Genomic DNA, 20,000 nt, shown 5'->3' on the forward strand with positions numbered 1-20,000 from the left:
CACCTGTGTCAGTCACTGATGTGCCCCCGCCAGTGTGAGACCCCCGCTCTAACAGTCATAAACTCTGAATGAAGACAGCTGTCAGTATTCCCACATCACTGTGTGTGTTTCACCGTGGTAAATCTGAACACTGTGTGTGTTTCACCGTGGTAAATCTGAACGCTGTGTGTGTTTCACCGTGGTAAATCTGAACACTGTGTGTGTTTCACCGTGGTAAATCTGAACGCTGTGTGTGTTTCACCATGGTAAATCTGAACGCTGTGTGTGTTTCACCGTGGTAAATCTGAACGCTGTGTGTGTTTCACCGTGGTAAATCTGAACGCTGTGTGTGTTTCACCGTGGTAAATCTGAACGCTGTGTGTGTTTCACCGTGGTAAATCTGAACGCTGTGTGTGTTTCACTGTGGTAAATCTGAACACTGTGTGTGTTTCACCGTGGTAAATCTGCTTTCTGCCGTCAGGAGCCGCGGCGGCCGCTGAGCAGTGATGTGGCGGCGTTTGCTCTGAAGGCCAGAGTGGTGTATCCCATCAACCAGAGACACAGAGTGAGTGCTGACCTCCAGCCGGTCACATGACCACCCGTGCTGCTGCTGACGCGAGTGTGTGTGTGTGTGTGTTTGAATCTTAGCCACTAGCTGATGGAGCCTCGAACCCTTCCCTTCATGAGCTGCACAAACACCAGACTCCGCCCAGTCTAGACTCCGCCTCCTCGCTGACTGATGATTGGCTGAGCCAGGAGAGGGATGATGATGATGATGATGATGATGATGACAGCAGTCAGTTCATGTCCTGCGGCCCGTCCTCTAAAACACACACCAGTCACATGTTCAGGAGAGTCCAGTATTACCCTCAAACCCCCTGCCACTCACGGTCAGTCACACACACACACACGCACACGCACACACACACACACACACACTCCACCATGCCGTGCTCTCCCTCCTCAGTCAGTGTTGATCTGTCAGGAGTGCTCACTGCAGCCGACAAGAAGAGCTGTCAGTGCGGACACACAGAAGGGTCACTCCACGTGTGTGTGTGTGTATGTGTATGTGTGTGTGTGTGTGTGTGTGTGTGTGTGTGTGTGTGTGTGTGTGTGTGTGTGTGTGTTTGCAGGGTCAGTTTGCTGAGTTTGACTCTAAAGGAACTACAAATCCATACAAAACATCTCCAGCAGCAGAAATACAAGGTAACACAGACACACACACACACACACACACACACACACACACACACACACACACCGTCTGTGAGTATTATACCTGATTGTTGTTTAAATGAAGTGTGTGTGTGATCTCTGGTTGTTTTGCAGATGTTCCTGCGCACGCTGTGTGTGTTGCTGAGTGGGATGGAGAACGCAGAGCTCATACAGCAGCAGCAGGAGGTGAGGAGAAACACACACACACACACGCCTGTCTCACATCTGGACTGAGCACCTGTTTACTCTGCAGGAGGTGGAGTCTCTGCTGGGGGGCGTGTCTGTGGGTGAGGGGGTGGAGCCACACACAGTCATGTGCTCAGTGGAGGAGGAGGAGCAGACGGGCCGAGAGCAGCTGCAGCGCTCAATGCAGACGGTGAACACACACACACACACATGAACACACACGCAATCTCACACACACACACACACACTCAAACTCCTACAAAGAGTAGCTTCAGCCTGTCTCCAGTATATCCAGTGCACGTATGTGTGTGTTCATAAACATGTGTGCTCATGTATGTGTGTGTGTGTGTGTGTGTGTGTGTGTGTGTGTGTGTGTGTGTGTGTGTGCGTTCAGGCGGTAAGCTTTGCGCAGCAGCTGAAGCGTCTCCTCCAGGATCTCCAGCGCAGCGGTGTGTGTGAGGAGGTGCAGCGCGGCGTGCTGATGTGTGTGCGGACGGTGGAGGATGCGCTCGCTGAGCTGCAGGAGAGTGTTCTACAGGTGTGACATACACACACACTCGCACGCACACACACACACATACACGCACACTCGCACGCACACTCGCACGCACACACACACTCCTTCTGAACTCACACTAATGCTGCTGATTGGCAGATGCTGCTGGACCGCTTCCTGTGCTGGCAGGAAGTATCAGACAGCCTGAAAGAGAGGACCGCCCTCCTCAAGCAGGAGGCGGAGCTAATGCTAAAAGCCGCTGGCCAATCAGTGGAGTCGCTGGGTGCTGATGGACAGCAGAGTGTGTTTGTGATGGAGGCTGCGGTTCGTGAGGTGCTGGAGCAGTGCGCTAACGGTACACACACACACACACACACACACACACACACACACACACACACACACACATGGGATAAATTCCACAAACTGTGTTGTAGCGGAGTGATGTTCAGGTTAGTGTATACTCCATCAGCTGAGCGGTGTGTAGTGTTGATTGTGTGTGTGTGTGTGTGTGTGTGTGTGTGTTAGGGCAGTAGCGGTGTAAGAATCAGGCACATTATAGAGCAGCTGCTGCTGAACCTGTCGGCTTTATTCTGACAGATGCTCCGTCTGCATGTGCAGTGTTAATGACCAGCTCTGCCCCTGATGCTCTGTGTGTGATACACTGTGTGTGTGTGTGTGTGTGCGCAGAGGTTGTGTGTCAGACTGAAGATCTGGCGCTGTCTCTCTGCCAGAAGGTGTGTGTGAAGAGGAGGAGGATGATGAAGGCTCAGAGCGCGGAGTGCAGCAGTGTGTGTGACACACACACCGACGCCCGACACATGCTGAAGGTCACACACACACACACACACACTCACACACACAGTCTCTTTTTCTTTTTAGTTTAAACTTCCAAACTGTAATATTTTCATTAATCATCTGATCAGTGTGTGTGCGCATGTGCGTGTGTGTATATGTGTGTGTGTGCAGGTGTGTCTGGAGCTGCAGGCTGGTCACTGGCTCCAGAGGGCAGAGTTTGAGCAGCAGCAGGACTTGCTGATCATCCAGAGTCTGTGTGAACGCTGGACGGTCAGAGCGCTAAACACACACACACACACACGCACATACGTACAGACCAGAAATTAATACACAAGTTAGCTGTGTGGTTATATATACACGTGTGTGTGTGTGTGTGTGTGTGTGTGTGACAGAGCTTGTTCAGTGAGTGCAGCAGACGTGTGGCTGAGCTGTGTACAGAGTTTGTGCTGAGAAGCATCATTGTAGGCCCCGCCCTCTCTCCAGACCCCACCCCATTCACAGACCCCGCCCAGTCTGCAAGCCTCGCCCCCTCTGCAGACCCCCTGCTGAAGACAATAAAGTCCACTGTGGCCAATCAGATGCAGCGAGAGGAGAGACACGCGCACACACACATGCGCACCCTCCGAGAGCAGCTGCAGCACCACAGACAGGTGCGTCACACACACACACACACACACACACACACACACACACACTCATTCTCCTCAGTGATGCTTGTATCCACAGCACTGTCAGCATTATGTTCTGCTGAGCATTATGGGATGTGATCGTGTGTGTGTGCAGGTGTGGCAGGAGGGCGGGGCTCTGAGTCTCTGGCGCCTCCTTCAGTTTGGAGATCAGCAGCGGCGGCTCTTCAGCACAGCGGCGGCGCAGCACAGGTACAGCAGCACACCTGACCATCACGGAGGAACACTGAGCGACTGACTGACAACTGATTTCATTATCTATGATTGATTGATGATTGATTGATCGATGTCTGATTTCAGCTTCGCTCTGCTTGAGGATCAGCAGCATCTGTTGATTCTGGAGTTGCAGAGAATTTTATCAGCGCGATGCTTTTACCTGCGATCACTGAGAGAGATGAAGCTCGCCGTACAGTCAGATACACAGGTGCACACACACACACACACACACACACACACACACACGTCTGCTGTGTTGTCATGCTCCTTGTTGTAAATGCTTTAAACCTATCCTCCAGGACTCCAGTGTTACCGTGGAAACAGTCCCGTCTGAAGAGTCTGTGATTGGTCAGAATCCTCTTGACGAGCAGCTGTCAGAGCTGGAGGCGGCGGCAGATGTGCTGCGGGAACACGCCCACTTCCTGCTAGGCCACGCCCTCTGCTGTATGGTGAGAGGAGAGAGCGGTGGTGTGTGGAGAGACAGACGAGCGCAGGTACACACACACACACACACACACACAGCTCAGAGTCACTGTGGTGACCATATTCACTATCTCCTATCATTTATTACTTGTTTATTAAGCACTCATTACAGCACCCTTTATCAGTATTATCTGTGTGTGCGTGTGTGTGTGTGTGTGTGTGTGTGTGCACGCATGCAGGAGCGGCTGCTGGACGCAGTGTGTGCGAGTGTGTATGTGAGCCGGGACTCTGTGGCGTCTCTCATCCGCCAGTATTACTCTGAGCTGCAGAAGAGGAGTGTGTGTGTGCGCAGTGCAGCTGGTGTGTGTACAAACCCACACACACATATTAAGTTCACACTGATTAAGAAGAAGATCAGATAGAGTAAGTGTGTGTGTGTGTGTGTGTGTTTAGAGGACACAGACGCACAGAAGCAGAGGACAGCCCGCGCCAGAGCTCTACAGACTCAACTCACACACTGGGCCAGAAAACCCAGATCTCCTGAATTACAGCACAGGTACACACACACACACACACACACTCTTAAGTATATTTGTGTACCCGAGTGACTCTAGATGTGGATTATTGTGTGTCTTGTGTGTGTTTAGGGTTGTGGAGCTGAAGAGAGTGTGTGTGAGCGAGATTCAAAAGGGTCATCATCACCATCCAGAACACACACACCCCTACACACAGCTCAGAGTAACTACACACACACACACACACACACACACACACACACACACAGACACAGTTTAAGTAGTGTCACGTCCTGAGTGCAGTGTGTGCGTGTGTGTGCGTGTGCGTGCGCGTGTGTGTGTGTGCAGGAGCAAGAGCAGGTGTTTGTGCGTCGTCTGGCGTCTCTGGCTCGAGTGTCTCTCGATGATGATGATGATGATGAAGAGATGAGCTAATAGAGCTGCTGACTGTGGGACGGGTGCTGTGGACTGACTGATCCCGGGTCAGGCAGGAGTTGTGATGAGCGTCACACACAGGAAGAGGAAGCAGCGCAGCAGCAGCAGGCAGGAGTGTCCGCCGGGCTCGGTGCAGCGCTGATGGAGCTGATGGACTCCTGTTGTTGATCGTCCTCATCGTCTCTGTAGTGATATCTGATGTAAACAGACTCAAAGCTCTGTCTGACCGCTGTAGCTCCAGTTCTCCTCTGACCCGGGGTCAGTCTGTCTGTTCTGCTTTACTGTATGTTACCGGAGAGAACAGCAGTGAACTCCTACAGGTGTGCAGATGTGAGGGCTCATCGCTGACTCCGCTGCTGTGTGAAGCGTTCACTCACCTGCCGGCGGTTCTGCCCTCACTGGAGCGGCTTCCTGCGCTCCGTTCTTCAATGATCTAAGCTGACTCAGCAGATCCTGGATCTGTTCATCCTGATAAACAAACAAGTCTGTGATTCAGATTAGAGTGTCTGGATGAACTGATCTGAGATCTGTGTGTGTAGTGATGGACAGATCTACCCCTCCTCCAAATCATGATCAGCACTGCAGCGATTGGCTGTCGGCACAGCAGCATGATGACATCATCTGATTAATATTCAATTATTCATATCTGAGCACATTTACATCATATCAGTAGTAATCTGTGTGTTAAATATGATGCGCAGTAACTCTCCACATGCGCTGTGGGCTGCAGGCTGCAGGTGTGTTGAGAGAGTTCAGCAGATTCTCTTCATTATAGTAGCCCAGGCCGGTCCAGGTTTCCTAATAACTGACTGTATTAATTAATTCTGCATCAACAAACACTGTGATGTCAGTAAAGGTGTCTGTAACCTCTGCAGATCATCTGTCAGGACACATGCAGGACTGCACACTTTACTGTTCCTTATCTGTTATCATACACAGACTGAACTAAAGCTGGGTCGGCACCTGAGAACACTACACATCCGTCTGATAACTCCATGTTAATTAATGATCTCTTTGATCCCCCTGGGCAGAGGACCCCGCCGGGCAGCTTTTGTTCTGTTGTTTCAGACTGCAGGACAGTTTTATTATCGTTTTTAAAGCTTCTGTTTATATATAAATGTGTATATGTGTGTTCCTGTTTCCCCCAGTGTTTATAGGCTATAGGCTGCTACTGTAAGAAGACATCAGCTGTGCTTCAGTAAGCCGATCTAACCCTGTTTACATGAGCTGAGCTTCTGGGCTCTGTTCTTTATAGCTCGCTTAAATGATCTAAGATGATTTGGCAGATCCTGGATCTGTTCATCTGTTCATCCTGATAGCTGATCTCTGGCTAATTTGGTTCTTCTAACAAGTTCATGAATCAGATTAAAATGTCTGGATGAACTGATCTGAGATCTGTGTGTGTTGTGAAGGACAGATCTATCGATTCTCCAAATCATGATCAGCAATGCAACGATTGGCAGACAGCACAGCAGCGTAATGACATCATCTGATTAATATTCAATTATATAGAAACACCAACTGACCAAGCCGAGGCTCGAACCCTCAACCTTCTTGCTGTGAGGCCACAGCACTACCTACTGCGCCACTGCGTTTGCATCTAAAAAGTTCATATTAATAAATTTTCTCTTGAACCAGCAGGGGGCAGTCTTTAACTATTTCGGAGTGCAGACTGCATAAGTTTTATTAATATATATTTTTAACTTCATATATATATATATATATATATATATATATATATATATATATATATATATATATATATATTTAACTTTATATATAAAATATATTTACTATTTTCCCAAGTGTATATGACTACTGTAAGAAAATATCAGCACTCAGGACATAATTTCTGTATTACCTTTGCTTGAACTGACCCGGTCTAATCCTGTTCATATGAGATGAGCTGCTGCTCCTGAGCAGGTTTGAGCTCCAGAGCTGTTGCTATGACAACAACTCTCAGATCAGTTTTGAAGAACGAAACGATCCTGGATCGGATCAGGTCAGATCATCAATAACCAAATCCAGCTAATGGAGTAATACACACACACACACACCCGCTAATACACACACACATGCTGAGAAAACAGAGATTTTGCTGTGTGTGTGTGCTTCATCAGTGTGGAGCTATTGACACACAGTTATTAATAATTAGGCGGATATGGGCTGCCGTGTGTGCGCGTGTGAGGTGTTGATCTGCAGTTTCACACTCCGACCGGGGGCGGCACTGACGAGCCACAGCCACAAACACTCGCCGGACTGCGCGTGCGCGGAGATCTGACGGCCAACATGGCGGCGAGTAACGGCGGCGGAATGGAGGTGGACGCTACAGGTGAGGAAATCTCGCTCAGCGCTCTTTATTGATCACAGATTGACTTTATTAACGATAATCATAATCATAACTATATTCATGAAGCGGACACACGCGCACTGCGCTGCTGCGGAGCGACGCTGCTCCTCGCTGACTGCCGCGGGTAAGGGCTCGACTGTGACTGGTCAGCAGGGCTCGAATGTCCCGCCTCTCGGGTGGATTCTGCGCTGTGATTGGCTCAGCGGCGCTGCTGTTTGTGTTGTGAGGATGTAAACACTCGTGTCTGAGCTTCAGTTCAGCAGTGATCAATAATGACGATTAAAGCTGTGATTATTGAGACTCAGGCCTGTCGGTGTCGGTCTGAAGAGCCTTCTGCTGGATTATTATTGTTATTAGTTTTCAATAATCATAAATCCGCGTAAATGAGCTGCGGCTGCTGTTTTATTGATCGGTTTATTGATTATTGTGTATTATTCTTTACTCTTCTGTTCAAATGTCAGCCATGTTGTGTGTTTTTGTTGTTTATTTTCGTTTTTAATTATGTAAGTGTATTATTAAGCAAAAGCTGAATAAAACAATGAGCTGAGAGAACAGTCAGGCTTTATCAGTGTTTAACCTGTGTGTGTGTGTGTGTGTGTGTGTGTGTGTGTGTGTGTGCGCGTGTGTGTGTGTGCGCGCGCTCCAGCGAGCCCCAGTGTGATGGCATCTGGTGTGACCGGCAGTGTTTCTGTGGCTCTGCATCCGCTGGTGATCCTCAACATCTCAGACCACTGGATCCGAATCCGCTCACAGGAGGGACGAGCCGTGCAGGGTGAGAGAGAGAGAGAGAGAGAGAGAGAGAGAGAGAGAGAGAGAGAGAGAGTGTGTTTAAGTTGTGTTAGCGACTCTGAGTAGACTTGTGTGTGTGTTTGTGTGTTGCAGTTGTCGGAGCTCTGATTGGTAAGCAGGAGGGCAGAAACATCGAGGTGATGAACTCCTTTGAGCTTCTGTTTCACACTGTGGAGGATCAGATTCACATCGACAAAGAGTATTACTACACTAAAGAGGAGCAGTGTGAGGATCACACACACACACACACACACACACAGACACACACACACACACACACACAGACACACACACACACTCACACACACACAGACTTACTGAAAACGTAATTAATCTGTATTCTTATTATGAGATTATTTACAAGTTAAAACTTCAAAAACTGATTGTATGTATGTATATATGTGTGTGCGTGTGTGTATGCGTGCGTGTGTGTGTCAGTCAAGCAGGTTTTTAAGGACATGGAGTTTCTGGGCTGGTACACGACGGGCGGCTCTCCAGACCAATCAGATATCCACATTCATAAACAGGTGGGTGGAGCATAACAGGAAGCCCCTCCCATTAGTGTGTGCAGTCAGACTGAAGTGTGTGTGTGTGTGTGTGTGTGTGTGTGTGTGTGTGTGTGTGTGTGTGTGTGTGTGTGTGTGTGTGTGTGTGTGTTGTAGGTGTGTGAAATCATCGAGAGTCCACTGTTCCTGAAGCTCAACCCCATGACCAAACACACGGACGTATGTAACACACACTCGCACAGACACTCCCTCACACACACACACACACACACACACTTTCACACACAGGTTCACATGCACATTCACTGACACACACGTACATGCATGCACACACACACTCGCACAGACACTCCCTCACACACACACACACACTTACGATATGCTCCTGGACTTGACCTTTGACCCTGTGTGTGTGTGTGTGTGTGTGTGCGCAGCTGCCGGTCAGTGTGTTCGAGTCTGTGATCGACATCATCAGCGGAGAGGTGAGTGTGTGCAGAAACACAAACACTGCGCAGTCAGAGTGTGTGTGCGAGGGTCTGCGGTGTGTTTAGATAATCTGCTTCTGTGTGTGTGTGTGTGTGTGTGTGTGTGTGTGTGTGTCTGCAGGCCACAATGCTGTTCGCTGAGCTGCCGTACACACTTGCCACAGAGGAGGCCGAGCGCATCGGGGTCGATCATGTGGCCAGAATGACGGCTACTGGAACAGGAGAAAACTCCACAGGTGAACACACACACACACACACACACACACACACACACACACACACACACACACACACACTGCTTCATGTTAGAAAGCCCATTGAATTATTAGAGAATAAAACACACCTGTGGAGTGTGTGTGTGTGTGTGTGTGTGTGTGTGTGTGTGTGGGTGTGTGTGCGTGTGCGTGTGTGTGTGTGTTATCTTCTACTACTCCTCCATTAGCTGCAGCTGATCACCGCTCTCTGCCTCTGGCCTCCAGCACCACTGCTGAACACATTGTAGAGGTGTTGTGTGTGTGTGTGTGTGTGTGTGTGTGTGTGTCCTCCTCATACACAGGGAGCAGTGTGTTTAATAACCTCTGACAGCTCGTGTTCATTGAGCAGTAAGAATGATTAATGAATCCAGATTAAACGTCTCGTCCTCATATTCAGGCTCAGGTGCGGTTTCGGTTTCTCGCTTGCGTTCGCTGCGTGTTGATATCTAGAATAAGGGTCTTCTTGAGCTGATGATGATGTTAGCGTGCGCGAGATTATTGAAGAGCTTCTGACACATTCAGAAATGGACAAACACAAGAGTGAAGTGTGAGAAACAGAGCAGTGATGATGATTAGAGCAGCTGCAGATGAACACAGCGCCCTGCTGAACTCGGATCATCAGCTTCTGGACTATTCTGATCTGGATGAGGGATTAGGCAGTGGAGACACAAGCCTGATAAAGGTGACCCATACCGACCCATACTGGACCACCCAGTGTCCTCCTCCTCCTCCTGATGTGGTTTCTGACTGCTGTAGCTGTGTAATAACTCTGATCATTCAGCGGAGTGATATGGAGCTGTAATGCGCTCTAAACCTGCCGGAACTACTTTAGCTGTGCCTTTATCTGACATTAACCAAACACCTGGGAGTGACCATCAGCCAATCAGAGTGCAGCATTCAGCAGAGCTGTGGTGTCAGCTGATTATTATAAATCTGTTCTGTGTTGTGATTGGTTGAGCCAGTGTTGTGAACCACGGCTGCCTGCTATAAACACACTGCAGTTGCTGATCTGTGTGTGTGTGTGTGTGTGTGTGTGTGTGTGTCAGTGGCGGAGCACCTCATCGCTCAGCACAGCGCTATAAAGATGCTGCACAGCCGAGTGAAGGTCATTCTGGAGTACGTCAAAGCTGTGCAGGCAGGTGAGTCTCTCACACACACACACACACACACACACACACACACACACACACACACACGCTGTCCATCACAGGCACTCTTCTGCCATTTTGTTTGTGTGTTAAATCTGTGTGTGTGTGTGTGTGTGTGCGTGTGTTAGGTGAAGTCCCCTTTAATCATGAGATCCTGCGTGAGGCCAACGCTCTGTGTCATCGCCTGCCGGTCCTCAACACACTCAAGTTCAAGACAGACTTCTATGATGTGAGTGCACACACACACACACACACACGCACACACACACACACACACACACACTCACACACACACTCTCTCTCTCTCTCTCTCTCTCTCTAAAAGGTTGTGTGTGCGCGTGTGTGTGTGCGTGTGTGTGTGCGTGTGCGTGTGTGTGTGTGTGTGTGTTCCTCCAGCAATGTAATGACGTGGGTCTGATGGCGTATCTCGGCACCATCACCAAAACCTGCAACAGCATGAACCAGTTCATCAACAAGTTCAACGTGCTGTACGACAGACAGGGCATCGGCCGGCGCATGAGGGGGCTGTTCTTCTGAACACACACACACACACACACACACACACGTCTCTGTCATGCTTTCACAGACTGTTCACAGTAATAAACAGAAGTCATTGATCAGTGATGCGCTACTGCAAGTGGACCACCGGCCATCAGAGCAGTCAGCCTGCGCACGCGTTCAGCTCAGTAAACACACACACACACACACACACATCTGCTGATTTACACACTTTATTTATCTTACTGTCAATCTTGCTTTTTCCACACAAAGTGATTAAACATTGAAATAAAAGTCAACAGAAGTAAAACTGTGTGTGTGTGTGTGTGTGTGTGTGTGTGTGTGTGCGCATGTGTGTGTGGACTGTAATCATCATCAGGTAAGCACAAACAGCTGTGAAGCTCAGACTAATGATCTCGCAGTGTGTCGTCCTTCACGAGCGTCTGCTTCCTGCTCAATAATCACACACACACACACACACACACACACACACACATATGGCCCGGGGGCTCTATGCGCTGTCGGCGGTCTCTGCGCGCGGGTATGAGTGTCGCAGCGGGTCGTAGAGTTCAGACTGGTAGTTGTAGGGTGTGAGGTGATGTGGGTGGGGCTGTTTCTTGCTGATGGGCAGCAGTGGCTCCACCCCCAGGTCAGCTTTACCCCTCAGGGGCCGCGGTGGGTGGTCGATCAGGCAGTCCGGGTCCCAGTACGGGTCGCAGTCGTACTCCATCGCCTTGAAGACCATGGGGGCTGGTGGAGGGGCCGGTTCAGATTTTTTAGGAGGGGGCGGGGCCAGCTCAGACTTTTTAGGAGGGGGTGGAGCCTCTAGCTTGCAGGTGGGATGGTAGCGCGGGTCGCACAGCACCGGTACGGCCCCCGCGGGCATGTAGACGATGTGCGGCCTGCAGAGCGGGTCTTTAGAATTGCACAGATACACCACATCTGCCTGCGTGAGGGGCGGAGCCACGGGGCCCTTCACAGCAGCGGGAGGCGGAGCCACAGGGCCCTTCACTGCGGAGGGGGGTGGGGCTGTGGCTGGGGGCGGAGACACTCTGCAGCCCTTGTCTGTAGCAGGATCACATGTGGGAAGCGCAGGGAGCACCGGACGGCCCAGCCGGTTCTGGAAGTAGGGCGCATCGGGGCCGTGGAGCTGCTCCAGGTGCCTCATCTGCTGGTACTGCATGCGGATCCGGTCCACCTCATACAGCTGCAGAGGAGAACAGCAGATCAATGCTTACACTACACACACACACACACACACACACACTCTATACACTACACTATTGGAGAACTGCAGCCAGGGTAAATGTACATGAGGACACACACTCTGCTGCGATCAGAATAACCAAACCAACACACACTGAACACACCCCTGACAGACACCACGCGGTCCTGTAGATCTGAGAAATCCCCCTGACAGTGTGATCCTGCTGTGTGTTACTGTGATGATCTGTGTGTGTGTGTGTGTGTGTGTGTGTGAGTGTGTGAGACTTACGCCCTCTGTGTGCCCGATGCTGCTGTAGTATTTGTAGTAGGCCTGGAAGTCTGGGGTCTGCCGGTGCCAGCGCGGGTCCAGGCTCCGCTTGGGTCGAGAACTGGACAGAAACTCATGAGCCTTACTGGAGTCCAGACTGAGAGCTCCATCACCTGCGCACACACACACACACACACACACTGCATCATTTCTACACACTCTTCAGAGTCGTCAGTGTGGGTGAAGCTGCTCACCGTCCAGGCTGAGGATCTCCATCAGGGATTTCGCCTCCAGCTGACCTGAGAACAGTTGCACACAGTTAAGCTTCAGAGAAACACACAGACACTGCAGATACTGAGGAAGAGCAGAAACTGACCGCAGATCAGCAGCAGCAGGACGGACAGCAGACACACCGCAGACATCATGACCTCTGACCCTCACACACACACTCGTCATTAAGCGCACTCTACAGCTAATGATGATCTGTCAGTGATGACTGGACAGGTAAGAGTTCTGCGCGCGCTCACCTCTGCTCTACCGCTTCAGCCCTGAGCGCAGAGCCGCCTATATAAGCTGAGCTCCGCCCTCCATCTGTCAATCACTCCATCTCGGCCGACCATTGATCAGATGCGCGCTAGAACACGCCCCCTGTCAGGTTTAACGCAGGACTGGACGGCGCTGCTGATGGAGAAGTGTTCTGTCTCGCGTGTGAATCTCTCAGCTCTCATTACTGAGCGCCTGTCGCCGGATTATTGTCGGTTTAGTTGAGAACAGATGTTTCCCGCCTGTAAAAGCCGCTAATAAAGCTGAGTGTGCAGACGCGGCGCATTCCAGAGCACACATCTGCGTTTATGACTGAGGTGAAGACCTCCAACAGCTCTACAGCACCATCCTCATCCGCTATAAGTTAGTGCCACTGTTTGAGGAGCTTAATGAGGAAGATGTGAGCAGTTTATTCAGCAGTTCATCTGCTTTGGGCTTTAGGGAACACATTACTCTTTATAAGCAGAAGATTGTGTGAGTAAATGAAGCTGAACGAGTACATTATTGCTACAAAACATCTACAAATATCTATTCAAATAAAATAATGCATATTTCTGTAGTAATCCATGAGCTTTAATATGGTCCAATATGAATGTGTGATTTTGACCAAAGATCATTTAAACCGGAGATTATCCAAAACTTCTTATTCGGATTTAGTTTATTATTCCTTTTCATATAAGAGTATATTCCTGGAAAATGTCCCAGAACAGAGATGGTGAATATAAATGAACAGATTTATTTTCAGATAATAATATTCCTTTCAGTTAAGTTAATTAGTTCCTTCATTAACACACTGCGGTTGCTGTGCTCCCTGCCAACGCAAGATTCGTCCAATTAGACGTCGCTCTGTTCCGATAATGGCCAATCACCGTCAGTCGAACAGAGTCATCAGCCAATCATTGTTCAGAATCAGCGCGCTTTCCCTGATAGTTGTAAGTGAGGAATTTCGCGCTGTTTTTTACAAATCAATATTTGTACGCGATCAATATTTTAAACGAAAAAACGAGAGCGATTAATATCGATCAATACCTGGAAATCTGCCGAGTGACCACTGACCGCTTCTGAGGTGAGAGCCCGAGGATCGAGTCTGAGGTAAATATAACGCGACTTACGCGTTCTGAGGAAACTCTCCTCGGCTTCCTCGTGTTGGGTTATTGGGTTATGGCGGGCTCTTCAGCAGAAGTAAAGTGTAACATTAGCCTGATTATATGAACTATGAGGATATGAATTATGAAGGAGCCTAACCTTACTCGTCTCGTCACTGACTCTGAGAATGTTGACAAAGGTCATATTAATTTTTATTAAGAAATTGCCTGAACCCGGGTAATAAATCTGCTTAATTAATAGGTGATATTATAGGATATTATATATTATTCACAGGAGAGAATAATTACAATTTTAACCAGACTGAGTTTGCACGAGTAGGTCTATGTTATGCTTAATGTTAGTCCCCTCAGTGTATTCTTGACTAGTCTCCTCAGTGTATTCTTGACTAGTCTCCTCAGTGTATACTTGACTAGTCCCCTCAGTGTATTCTTGACTAGTCTCCTCAGTGTATACTTGACTAGTCCCCTCAGTGTATTCTTGACTAGTCTCCTCAGTGTATACTTGACTAGTCCCCTCAGTGTATTCTTGACTAGTCTCCTCAGTGTATTCTTGACTAGTCTCCTCAGTGTATACTTGACTAGTCCCCTCAGTGTATTATTGACTAGTCTCCTCAGTGTATACTTCACTAGTCTCCTCAGTGTATACTTCACTAGTCTCCTCAGTGTATACTTCACTAGTCTCCTCGGTGTATACTTCACTAGTCTCCTCGGTGTATACTTCACTAGTCTCCTCGGTGTATACTTCACTAGTCTCCTCGGTGTATACTTCACTAGTCTCCTCAGTGTATTCTTGACTAGTCCCCTCAGTGTATACTTCACTAGTCTCCTCAGTGTATTCTTGACTAGTCTCCTCAGTGTATACTTCACTAGTCTCCTCAGTGTATACTTCACTAGTCTCCTCAGTGTATACTTCACTAGTCCCCTCAGTGTATACTTCACTAGTCTCCTCAGTGTATTCTTGACTAGTCTCCTCAATGTATACTTCACTAGTCTCCTCAGTGTATACTTCACTAGTCCCCTCAGTGTATTATTGACTAGTCTCCTCAGTGTATACGTCACTAGTCTCCTCAGTGTATACTTCACTAGTCTCCTCAGTGTATACTTCACTAGTCTCCTCAGTGTATACTTCACTAGTCCCCTCAGTGTATTATTGACTAGTCTCCTCAGTGTATACTTCACTAGTCTCCTCAGTGTATACTTCACTAGTCTCCTCAGTGTATACTTCACTAGTCTCCTCAGTGTATACTTCACTAGTCTCCTCAGTGTATTATTGACTAGTCTCCTCAGTGTATACTTCACTAGTCTCCTCAGTGTATACTTCACTAGTCTCCTCAGTGTATACTTCACTAGTCTCCTCAGTGTATACTTCACTAGTCTCCTCAGTGTATACTTCACTAGTCTCCTCAGTGTATACTTCACTAGTCTCCTCAGTGTATTATTGACTAGTCTCCTCAGTGTATACTTCACTAGTCCCCTCAGTGTATACTTCACTAGTCTCCTCAGTGTATTCTTGACTAGTCTCCTCAGTGTATACGTCACTAGTCTCCTCAGTGTATACTTCACTAGTCTCCTCAGTGTATACTTCACTAGTCTCCTCAGTGTATACTTCACTAGTCCCCTCAGTGTATTATTGACTAGTCTCCTCAGTGTATACTTCACTAGTCTCCTCAGTGTATACTTCACTAGTCTCCTCAGTGTATACTTCACTAGTCTCCTCAGTGTATACTTCACTAGTCCCCTCAGTGTATTATTGACTAGTCTCCTCAGTGTATACTTCACTAGTCTCCTCAGTGTATACTTCACTAGTCTCCTCGGTGTATACTTCACTAGTCTCCTCAGTGTATACTTCACTAGTCTCCTCAGTGTATACTTCACTAGTCTCCTCAGTGTATACTTCACTAGTCTCCTCAGTGTATACTTCACTAGTCTCCTCAGTGTATACTTCACTAGTCTCCTCAGTGTATACTTCACTAGTCTCCTCAGTGTATTATTGACTAGTCTCCTCAGTGTATACTTCACTAGTCCCCTCAGTGTATACTTCACTAGTCTCCTCAGTGTATACTTCACTAGTCTCCTCAGTGTATACTTCACTAGTCCCCTTAGTGTATTCTTGACCAGTATTAACTAGTGTATTCTTGATGGTAAGAGTGTTCACCGGAGCGCTGAGGCTGGAGCTAACAGTGTGTGTGTGTGTGTGTGTGTGTGTGTGTGTGTGTGTGTGCACTCAGCCCATCAGTACTCCTCATCCTCTGTGTCCTTCCTCTACATCACACTGCACTGTAAGAGGACACTGCGCTGCATCGAGGCTCGTGATTGGTTGTTTTTTACTAATATGACACACTTGTGTCTCAGTGTTTCGTGCAGATTAACACACTCCTGTCTGTCTGTCTGTCTGTCTGTCTGTCTGTGTGTGTGTTGGTCAAACCCTGAAGGACAGACCTTCAGCAGAACACACACACCTGAGAACCAGAGGAGGGAAACATGACTGAGCCCTACAGGTGACACGCACACACACACACACACACACACACACGGACAAGTAGACAATCACACACACTTTACATAAACTCACACACGCATTTGGTCCCCACAATTCAAGGAAAACACAAGGTACACACACTTACCCTAACGTCTCACCTGCTTGTGTGTGTGTGTGTGTGTGTGTGTGTGTGTGTGTGTGTGTGTGTGTGTGTGTGTGTGTGTGTGTGTGGGAGCAGCTCAGAGGATGACAGCATCTCCCTGACAGGAAGTGACTTTGAGTTCCAGCTGAAAACCTCCAAGAGGAAAGTGAACTCAACACAGGGAGCGGCGGTGAGGACACACACGCACACACACACACACACACACACACGCACACACACACACACACACACACACACACACACACACACACACACACACACACACACAATGCTATAAACATGTAAGAGTTTCTCTCTCTCTGCAGTCTCCTAACAGGGTTCATCGTCGGCCGGCCAGTGCTTTGAGCTCCAGCCAATCACAGACTCCGGCTGGCTCTGAGGGCGGAGTCTCTGCAGCTCACCTGTATGAGGCCGTGCGGAGCGGACGCAGCGCACTGACAGTGAGCACACACACACACACACACACAATGGTCAGATAGACTTTCCTGCGCTCTGCTCTGATTGGCTGTTTCTCTCAGACGGTGATTGATGATTGGCTGGAGGAGTACCAAAGAGACCGAGAGGCGGGGCTTCTGGAGCTCATCAACTTTGTGGTTCAGTGCAGCGGCTGTAAAGGTGCGTACCTGAGATGAAGACCACTGCTGATGATCACACACACACACGCACACACACAATGAGCAGTGCAGATCCTCACACACACACACACACACACTGTCTGCTCTGTGCTGTAGGTGTGGTCAGCAGAGAGATGCTCAGCAGCCTGCAGAACGCAGACATCATCAGTCACCTGACCAAAGAGTTCAACGAGGTGAGACACACACACAGTCACACAAACACAAATACACACTCACACAAATACAACACACACATAAAGTCACACAAACACACACACACACTCACACAAATACAACACACACACACAGTCACACACACAGTCACACAAACACAAATACACACACACACACAGTCACACAAACACACACACAGTCACACAAACACACACACACACAGTCACACAAACACACACACACAGTCACACACACAGTCACACAAATACAACACACACACACACAGTCACACAAACACGAATACACACACACAGTCACACACACACACACACACACACACTCTTTCTGTCTGTGTGTTCCGGCAGGACTCTGTCAGTTACCCGCTGGTGTCGAGCGGCCCTCAGTGGCGTCGCTTTAGTGAAGGAGTGTGTGAGTTTGTGTGTGTGCTGGTGCGCGGCTGTCGAAACACACTCCTGTTCGATGACTTCCTGTTCTCCTCCTTCATCGCTCTGCTGACGGGGCTGGCGGACTCACAGGTGCGCGCGTTCAGACACACCAGCAGCTTCATCGGTGAGTTCACACACAGCCGACTGTGACGTGTGTTTACAGCAGTGTGTGAGGCAAACGTGTGTGTGTGTGTGTGTGTGCGCAGCCATGCGCTTGATGTCCTCCCTAGTGTCAGTAGCTGCTGATGTGAATATTCAAGCGCAGATGATCCAGAGACGCAGCGACCTGGAGAACAACAAACCGGCTGAGGAGAGGGCCATCGACCGGCTGGAGGAGCTGGAGCACTCCTACAGAGAGGTGACACACACACACACACACACACACAGCTGTTATATGAGTGCTGTATGACACAGGTCATCGCGATCTCTTGCTTCATATGAGATCAGATGATCGTGACCGCTGTAGTTACTCCAGTGGTGTTGGGTTGTGGTGTTTAGGCAGTGATGTCATGTTATCATGATGATCTAATGTGGCAGTAAGATCATAACTGTGTGAACACATGAATACAGCACGACCATCACAGCAGACACTGCACACAGCTCATTCACAGACACTCGACTGCTCTGACGGGGGCTTCCAGTGTCAGGATGCTGTGGGCTGCTGTACAGGAGTTATGAGGGATTATAGATCAACACATTTAGCGGTTTTAAAGCATGAGGGTGAAACACGAGCGCGGTCAGGAATATAGTCAAACATGTTGCTAATTCCTAATAATGACAAACTGCTCATGTGTGGATCTCCTTACTCCGGGTGCTGCTATGCTGCTGTTGTGGCTGGTGTATTCTGGGAAATGTTCTGACCCCTTGGTTTCGAGTTTGGTCATGAAAAATCTCTGTTCAAAGGGGTATCTAGCCCTTCCCCTAAAGATAAAGAGAATTGGGACACCCCTACCCCCTCACGTGAACACATGAAATCAGGGGGGTTAGGGGAAGGGCTGAGGGGTAGAATTTGGGATTGGGCCTTAGTGTGTGTGTGTGTGTGTGTGTGTGTGTGTGCAGTTGCTGGAGCAGCAGGAGGACCTGCGCTCTCTGATGAACGGGATCTTTAAGGGTGTTTTCGTTCATCGCTATCGTGACGTCATTCCTGAGATCCGCACCGTGTGTATGGAGGAGATGGGGGTGTGGCTTAGGGAAAACCCCGCCCACTTCCTCAATGACGAGCACCTCAAATATGTGGGCTGGATGCTGCATGACAAGGTGAGCAGAAAGTCTGTCCGATTCCAGTCATGTTAACCAATATACTAAACTGCAGTGCTGTGTGTGTGCGTGTGTGTTCCAGCAAGCTGCTGTGCGACTGCAGTGTGTGTTGACGTTACAGAAGCTCTTCGAGGAGAAAGATTTCCTCAGCCGATTAGAATTCTTCACCAGCCGCTTTAAGGTGAGGTGGAGGATCCTGGTACTGCACACACACACACACACACACACACACACACACCTTCACTGCAGCACTCTACACAACACAACACTTCCCGTCACACAGATGAGGACGCTGCCCTGCTCTACAGCACTGCTCAGAGGAGAGCCGGACATCATCATGCAGCACATGCAGTGGTTCCTCTAGGATGTTTTCCAGCTGTGGCAGCAGACTCTGGGGGGTCTTTTACACAGATCCACCAACTACCTGCGGCGTTATTACATTGACAAATGTCGTTAGCGCAGTATTACATGTGGAGATCACGTTCATGTAATACAAGCATCTCTGATGTCCTCTGATCGTGCACAAAACTCCTGCATGGCCTGAAATATTCACTGCTCATGTGCAGATCTTCTGAGTGAACGCTGCTGAGTGTGATTTAGCGTGTTTAGGTAACGAGTGTGTCTCCAGCATTTATTAGATGTGCTAGGAATATTAATGAATGTCTCCAACAGACCTACAGAGCGGCATTAATGCGTCCTGGAGTAAAGTGAACCGCTCTAAACTCCAGCAAGAGAGAGTCATTATATGCAGAGCTTTATCTAGAA

The 20,000-nt window shown here is 48.8% G+C and overlaps 4 protein-coding genes across 5 annotated transcripts in view; 3 read left to right on the forward strand and 1 right to left on the reverse strand.

The window, feature by feature from the left end:
- The first annotated feature begins 395 nt into the window (after positions 1–395).
- LOC130241116 (uncharacterized) lies at positions 396–6,589 on the forward strand. Of its 2 annotated transcripts, XM_056472844.1 has the most exons (17): positions 404–544; positions 628–869; positions 1,113–1,185; positions 1,309–1,380; positions 1,448–1,570; positions 1,775–1,918; positions 2,036–2,231; positions 2,567–2,706; positions 2,846–2,944; positions 3,067–3,324; positions 3,458–3,552; positions 3,661–3,784; positions 3,876–4,070; positions 4,239–4,359; positions 4,453–4,555; positions 4,647–4,737; positions 4,863–6,589. In XM_056472844.1, exons 2-17 carry the CDS (start codon positions 784–786, stop codon positions 4,947–4,949), a joined length of 2,007 nt encoding a protein of 668 aa, XP_056328819.1. In that variant the 5' UTR covers positions 404–544; positions 628–783; the 3' UTR covers positions 4,950–6,589. The 2 variants fall into 2 exon arrangements, 1 of the variants encoding a protein (XP_056328819.1); XR_008838830.1 differs by lacking the exon at positions 4,239–4,359 and having other exon boundaries at positions 396–544; positions 4,863–4,952.
- A 581-nt stretch (positions 6,590–7,170) lies between these two features.
- On the forward strand, positions 7,171–11,289 carry cops6 (COP9 signalosome subunit 6). Its single transcript, XM_056472352.1, has 10 exons — positions 7,171–7,281; positions 7,946–8,071; positions 8,182–8,313; positions 8,527–8,615; positions 8,751–8,813; positions 9,029–9,076; positions 9,201–9,315; positions 10,380–10,472; positions 10,610–10,710; positions 10,878–11,289. Exons 1-10 carry the CDS (start codon positions 7,239–7,241, stop codon positions 11,016–11,018), a joined length of 951 nt encoding a protein of 316 aa, XP_056328327.1. The 5' UTR covers positions 7,171–7,238; the 3' UTR covers positions 11,019–11,289.
- Positions 11,195–13,010, reverse strand: LOC130240724 (uncharacterized). Its single transcript, XM_056472353.1, has 4 exons — positions 12,830–13,010; positions 12,708–12,752; positions 12,475–12,626; positions 11,195–12,186 (listed from the first exon to the last, which is right to left on the reverse strand). Exons 1-4 carry the CDS (start codon positions 12,876–12,878, stop codon positions 11,491–11,493), a joined length of 942 nt encoding a protein of 313 aa, XP_056328328.1. The 5' UTR covers positions 12,879–13,010; the 3' UTR covers positions 11,195–11,490.
- LOC130241170 (cohesin subunit SA-2) overlaps positions 12,946–20,000 on the forward strand; it is a 16,579-nt gene continuing 9,524 nt past the window's right edge. Inside the window, exons 1-8 of the mRNA XM_056472891.1 lie at positions 12,946–12,957; positions 17,050–17,184; positions 17,263–17,359; positions 17,476–17,552; positions 17,898–18,102; positions 18,185–18,336; positions 19,038–19,235; positions 19,318–19,416. Coding sequence (XP_056328866.1) covers positions 12,946–12,957; positions 17,050–17,184; positions 17,263–17,359; positions 17,476–17,552; positions 17,898–18,102; positions 18,185–18,336; positions 19,038–19,235; positions 19,318–19,416 — 975 coding nt within the window. The remainder of the gene's footprint in view (positions 12,958–17,049; positions 17,185–17,262; positions 17,360–17,475; positions 17,553–17,897; positions 18,103–18,184; positions 18,337–19,037; positions 19,236–19,317; positions 19,417–20,000) is intronic.

The sequence above is a fragment of the Danio aesculapii genome, chromosome 14 (assembly GCF_903798145.1).
Source record: "Danio aesculapii chromosome 14, fDanAes4.1, whole genome shotgun sequence".
Classification (NCBI taxonomy): Eukaryota; Metazoa; Chordata; class Actinopteri; order Cypriniformes; family Danionidae; genus Danio; species Danio aesculapii.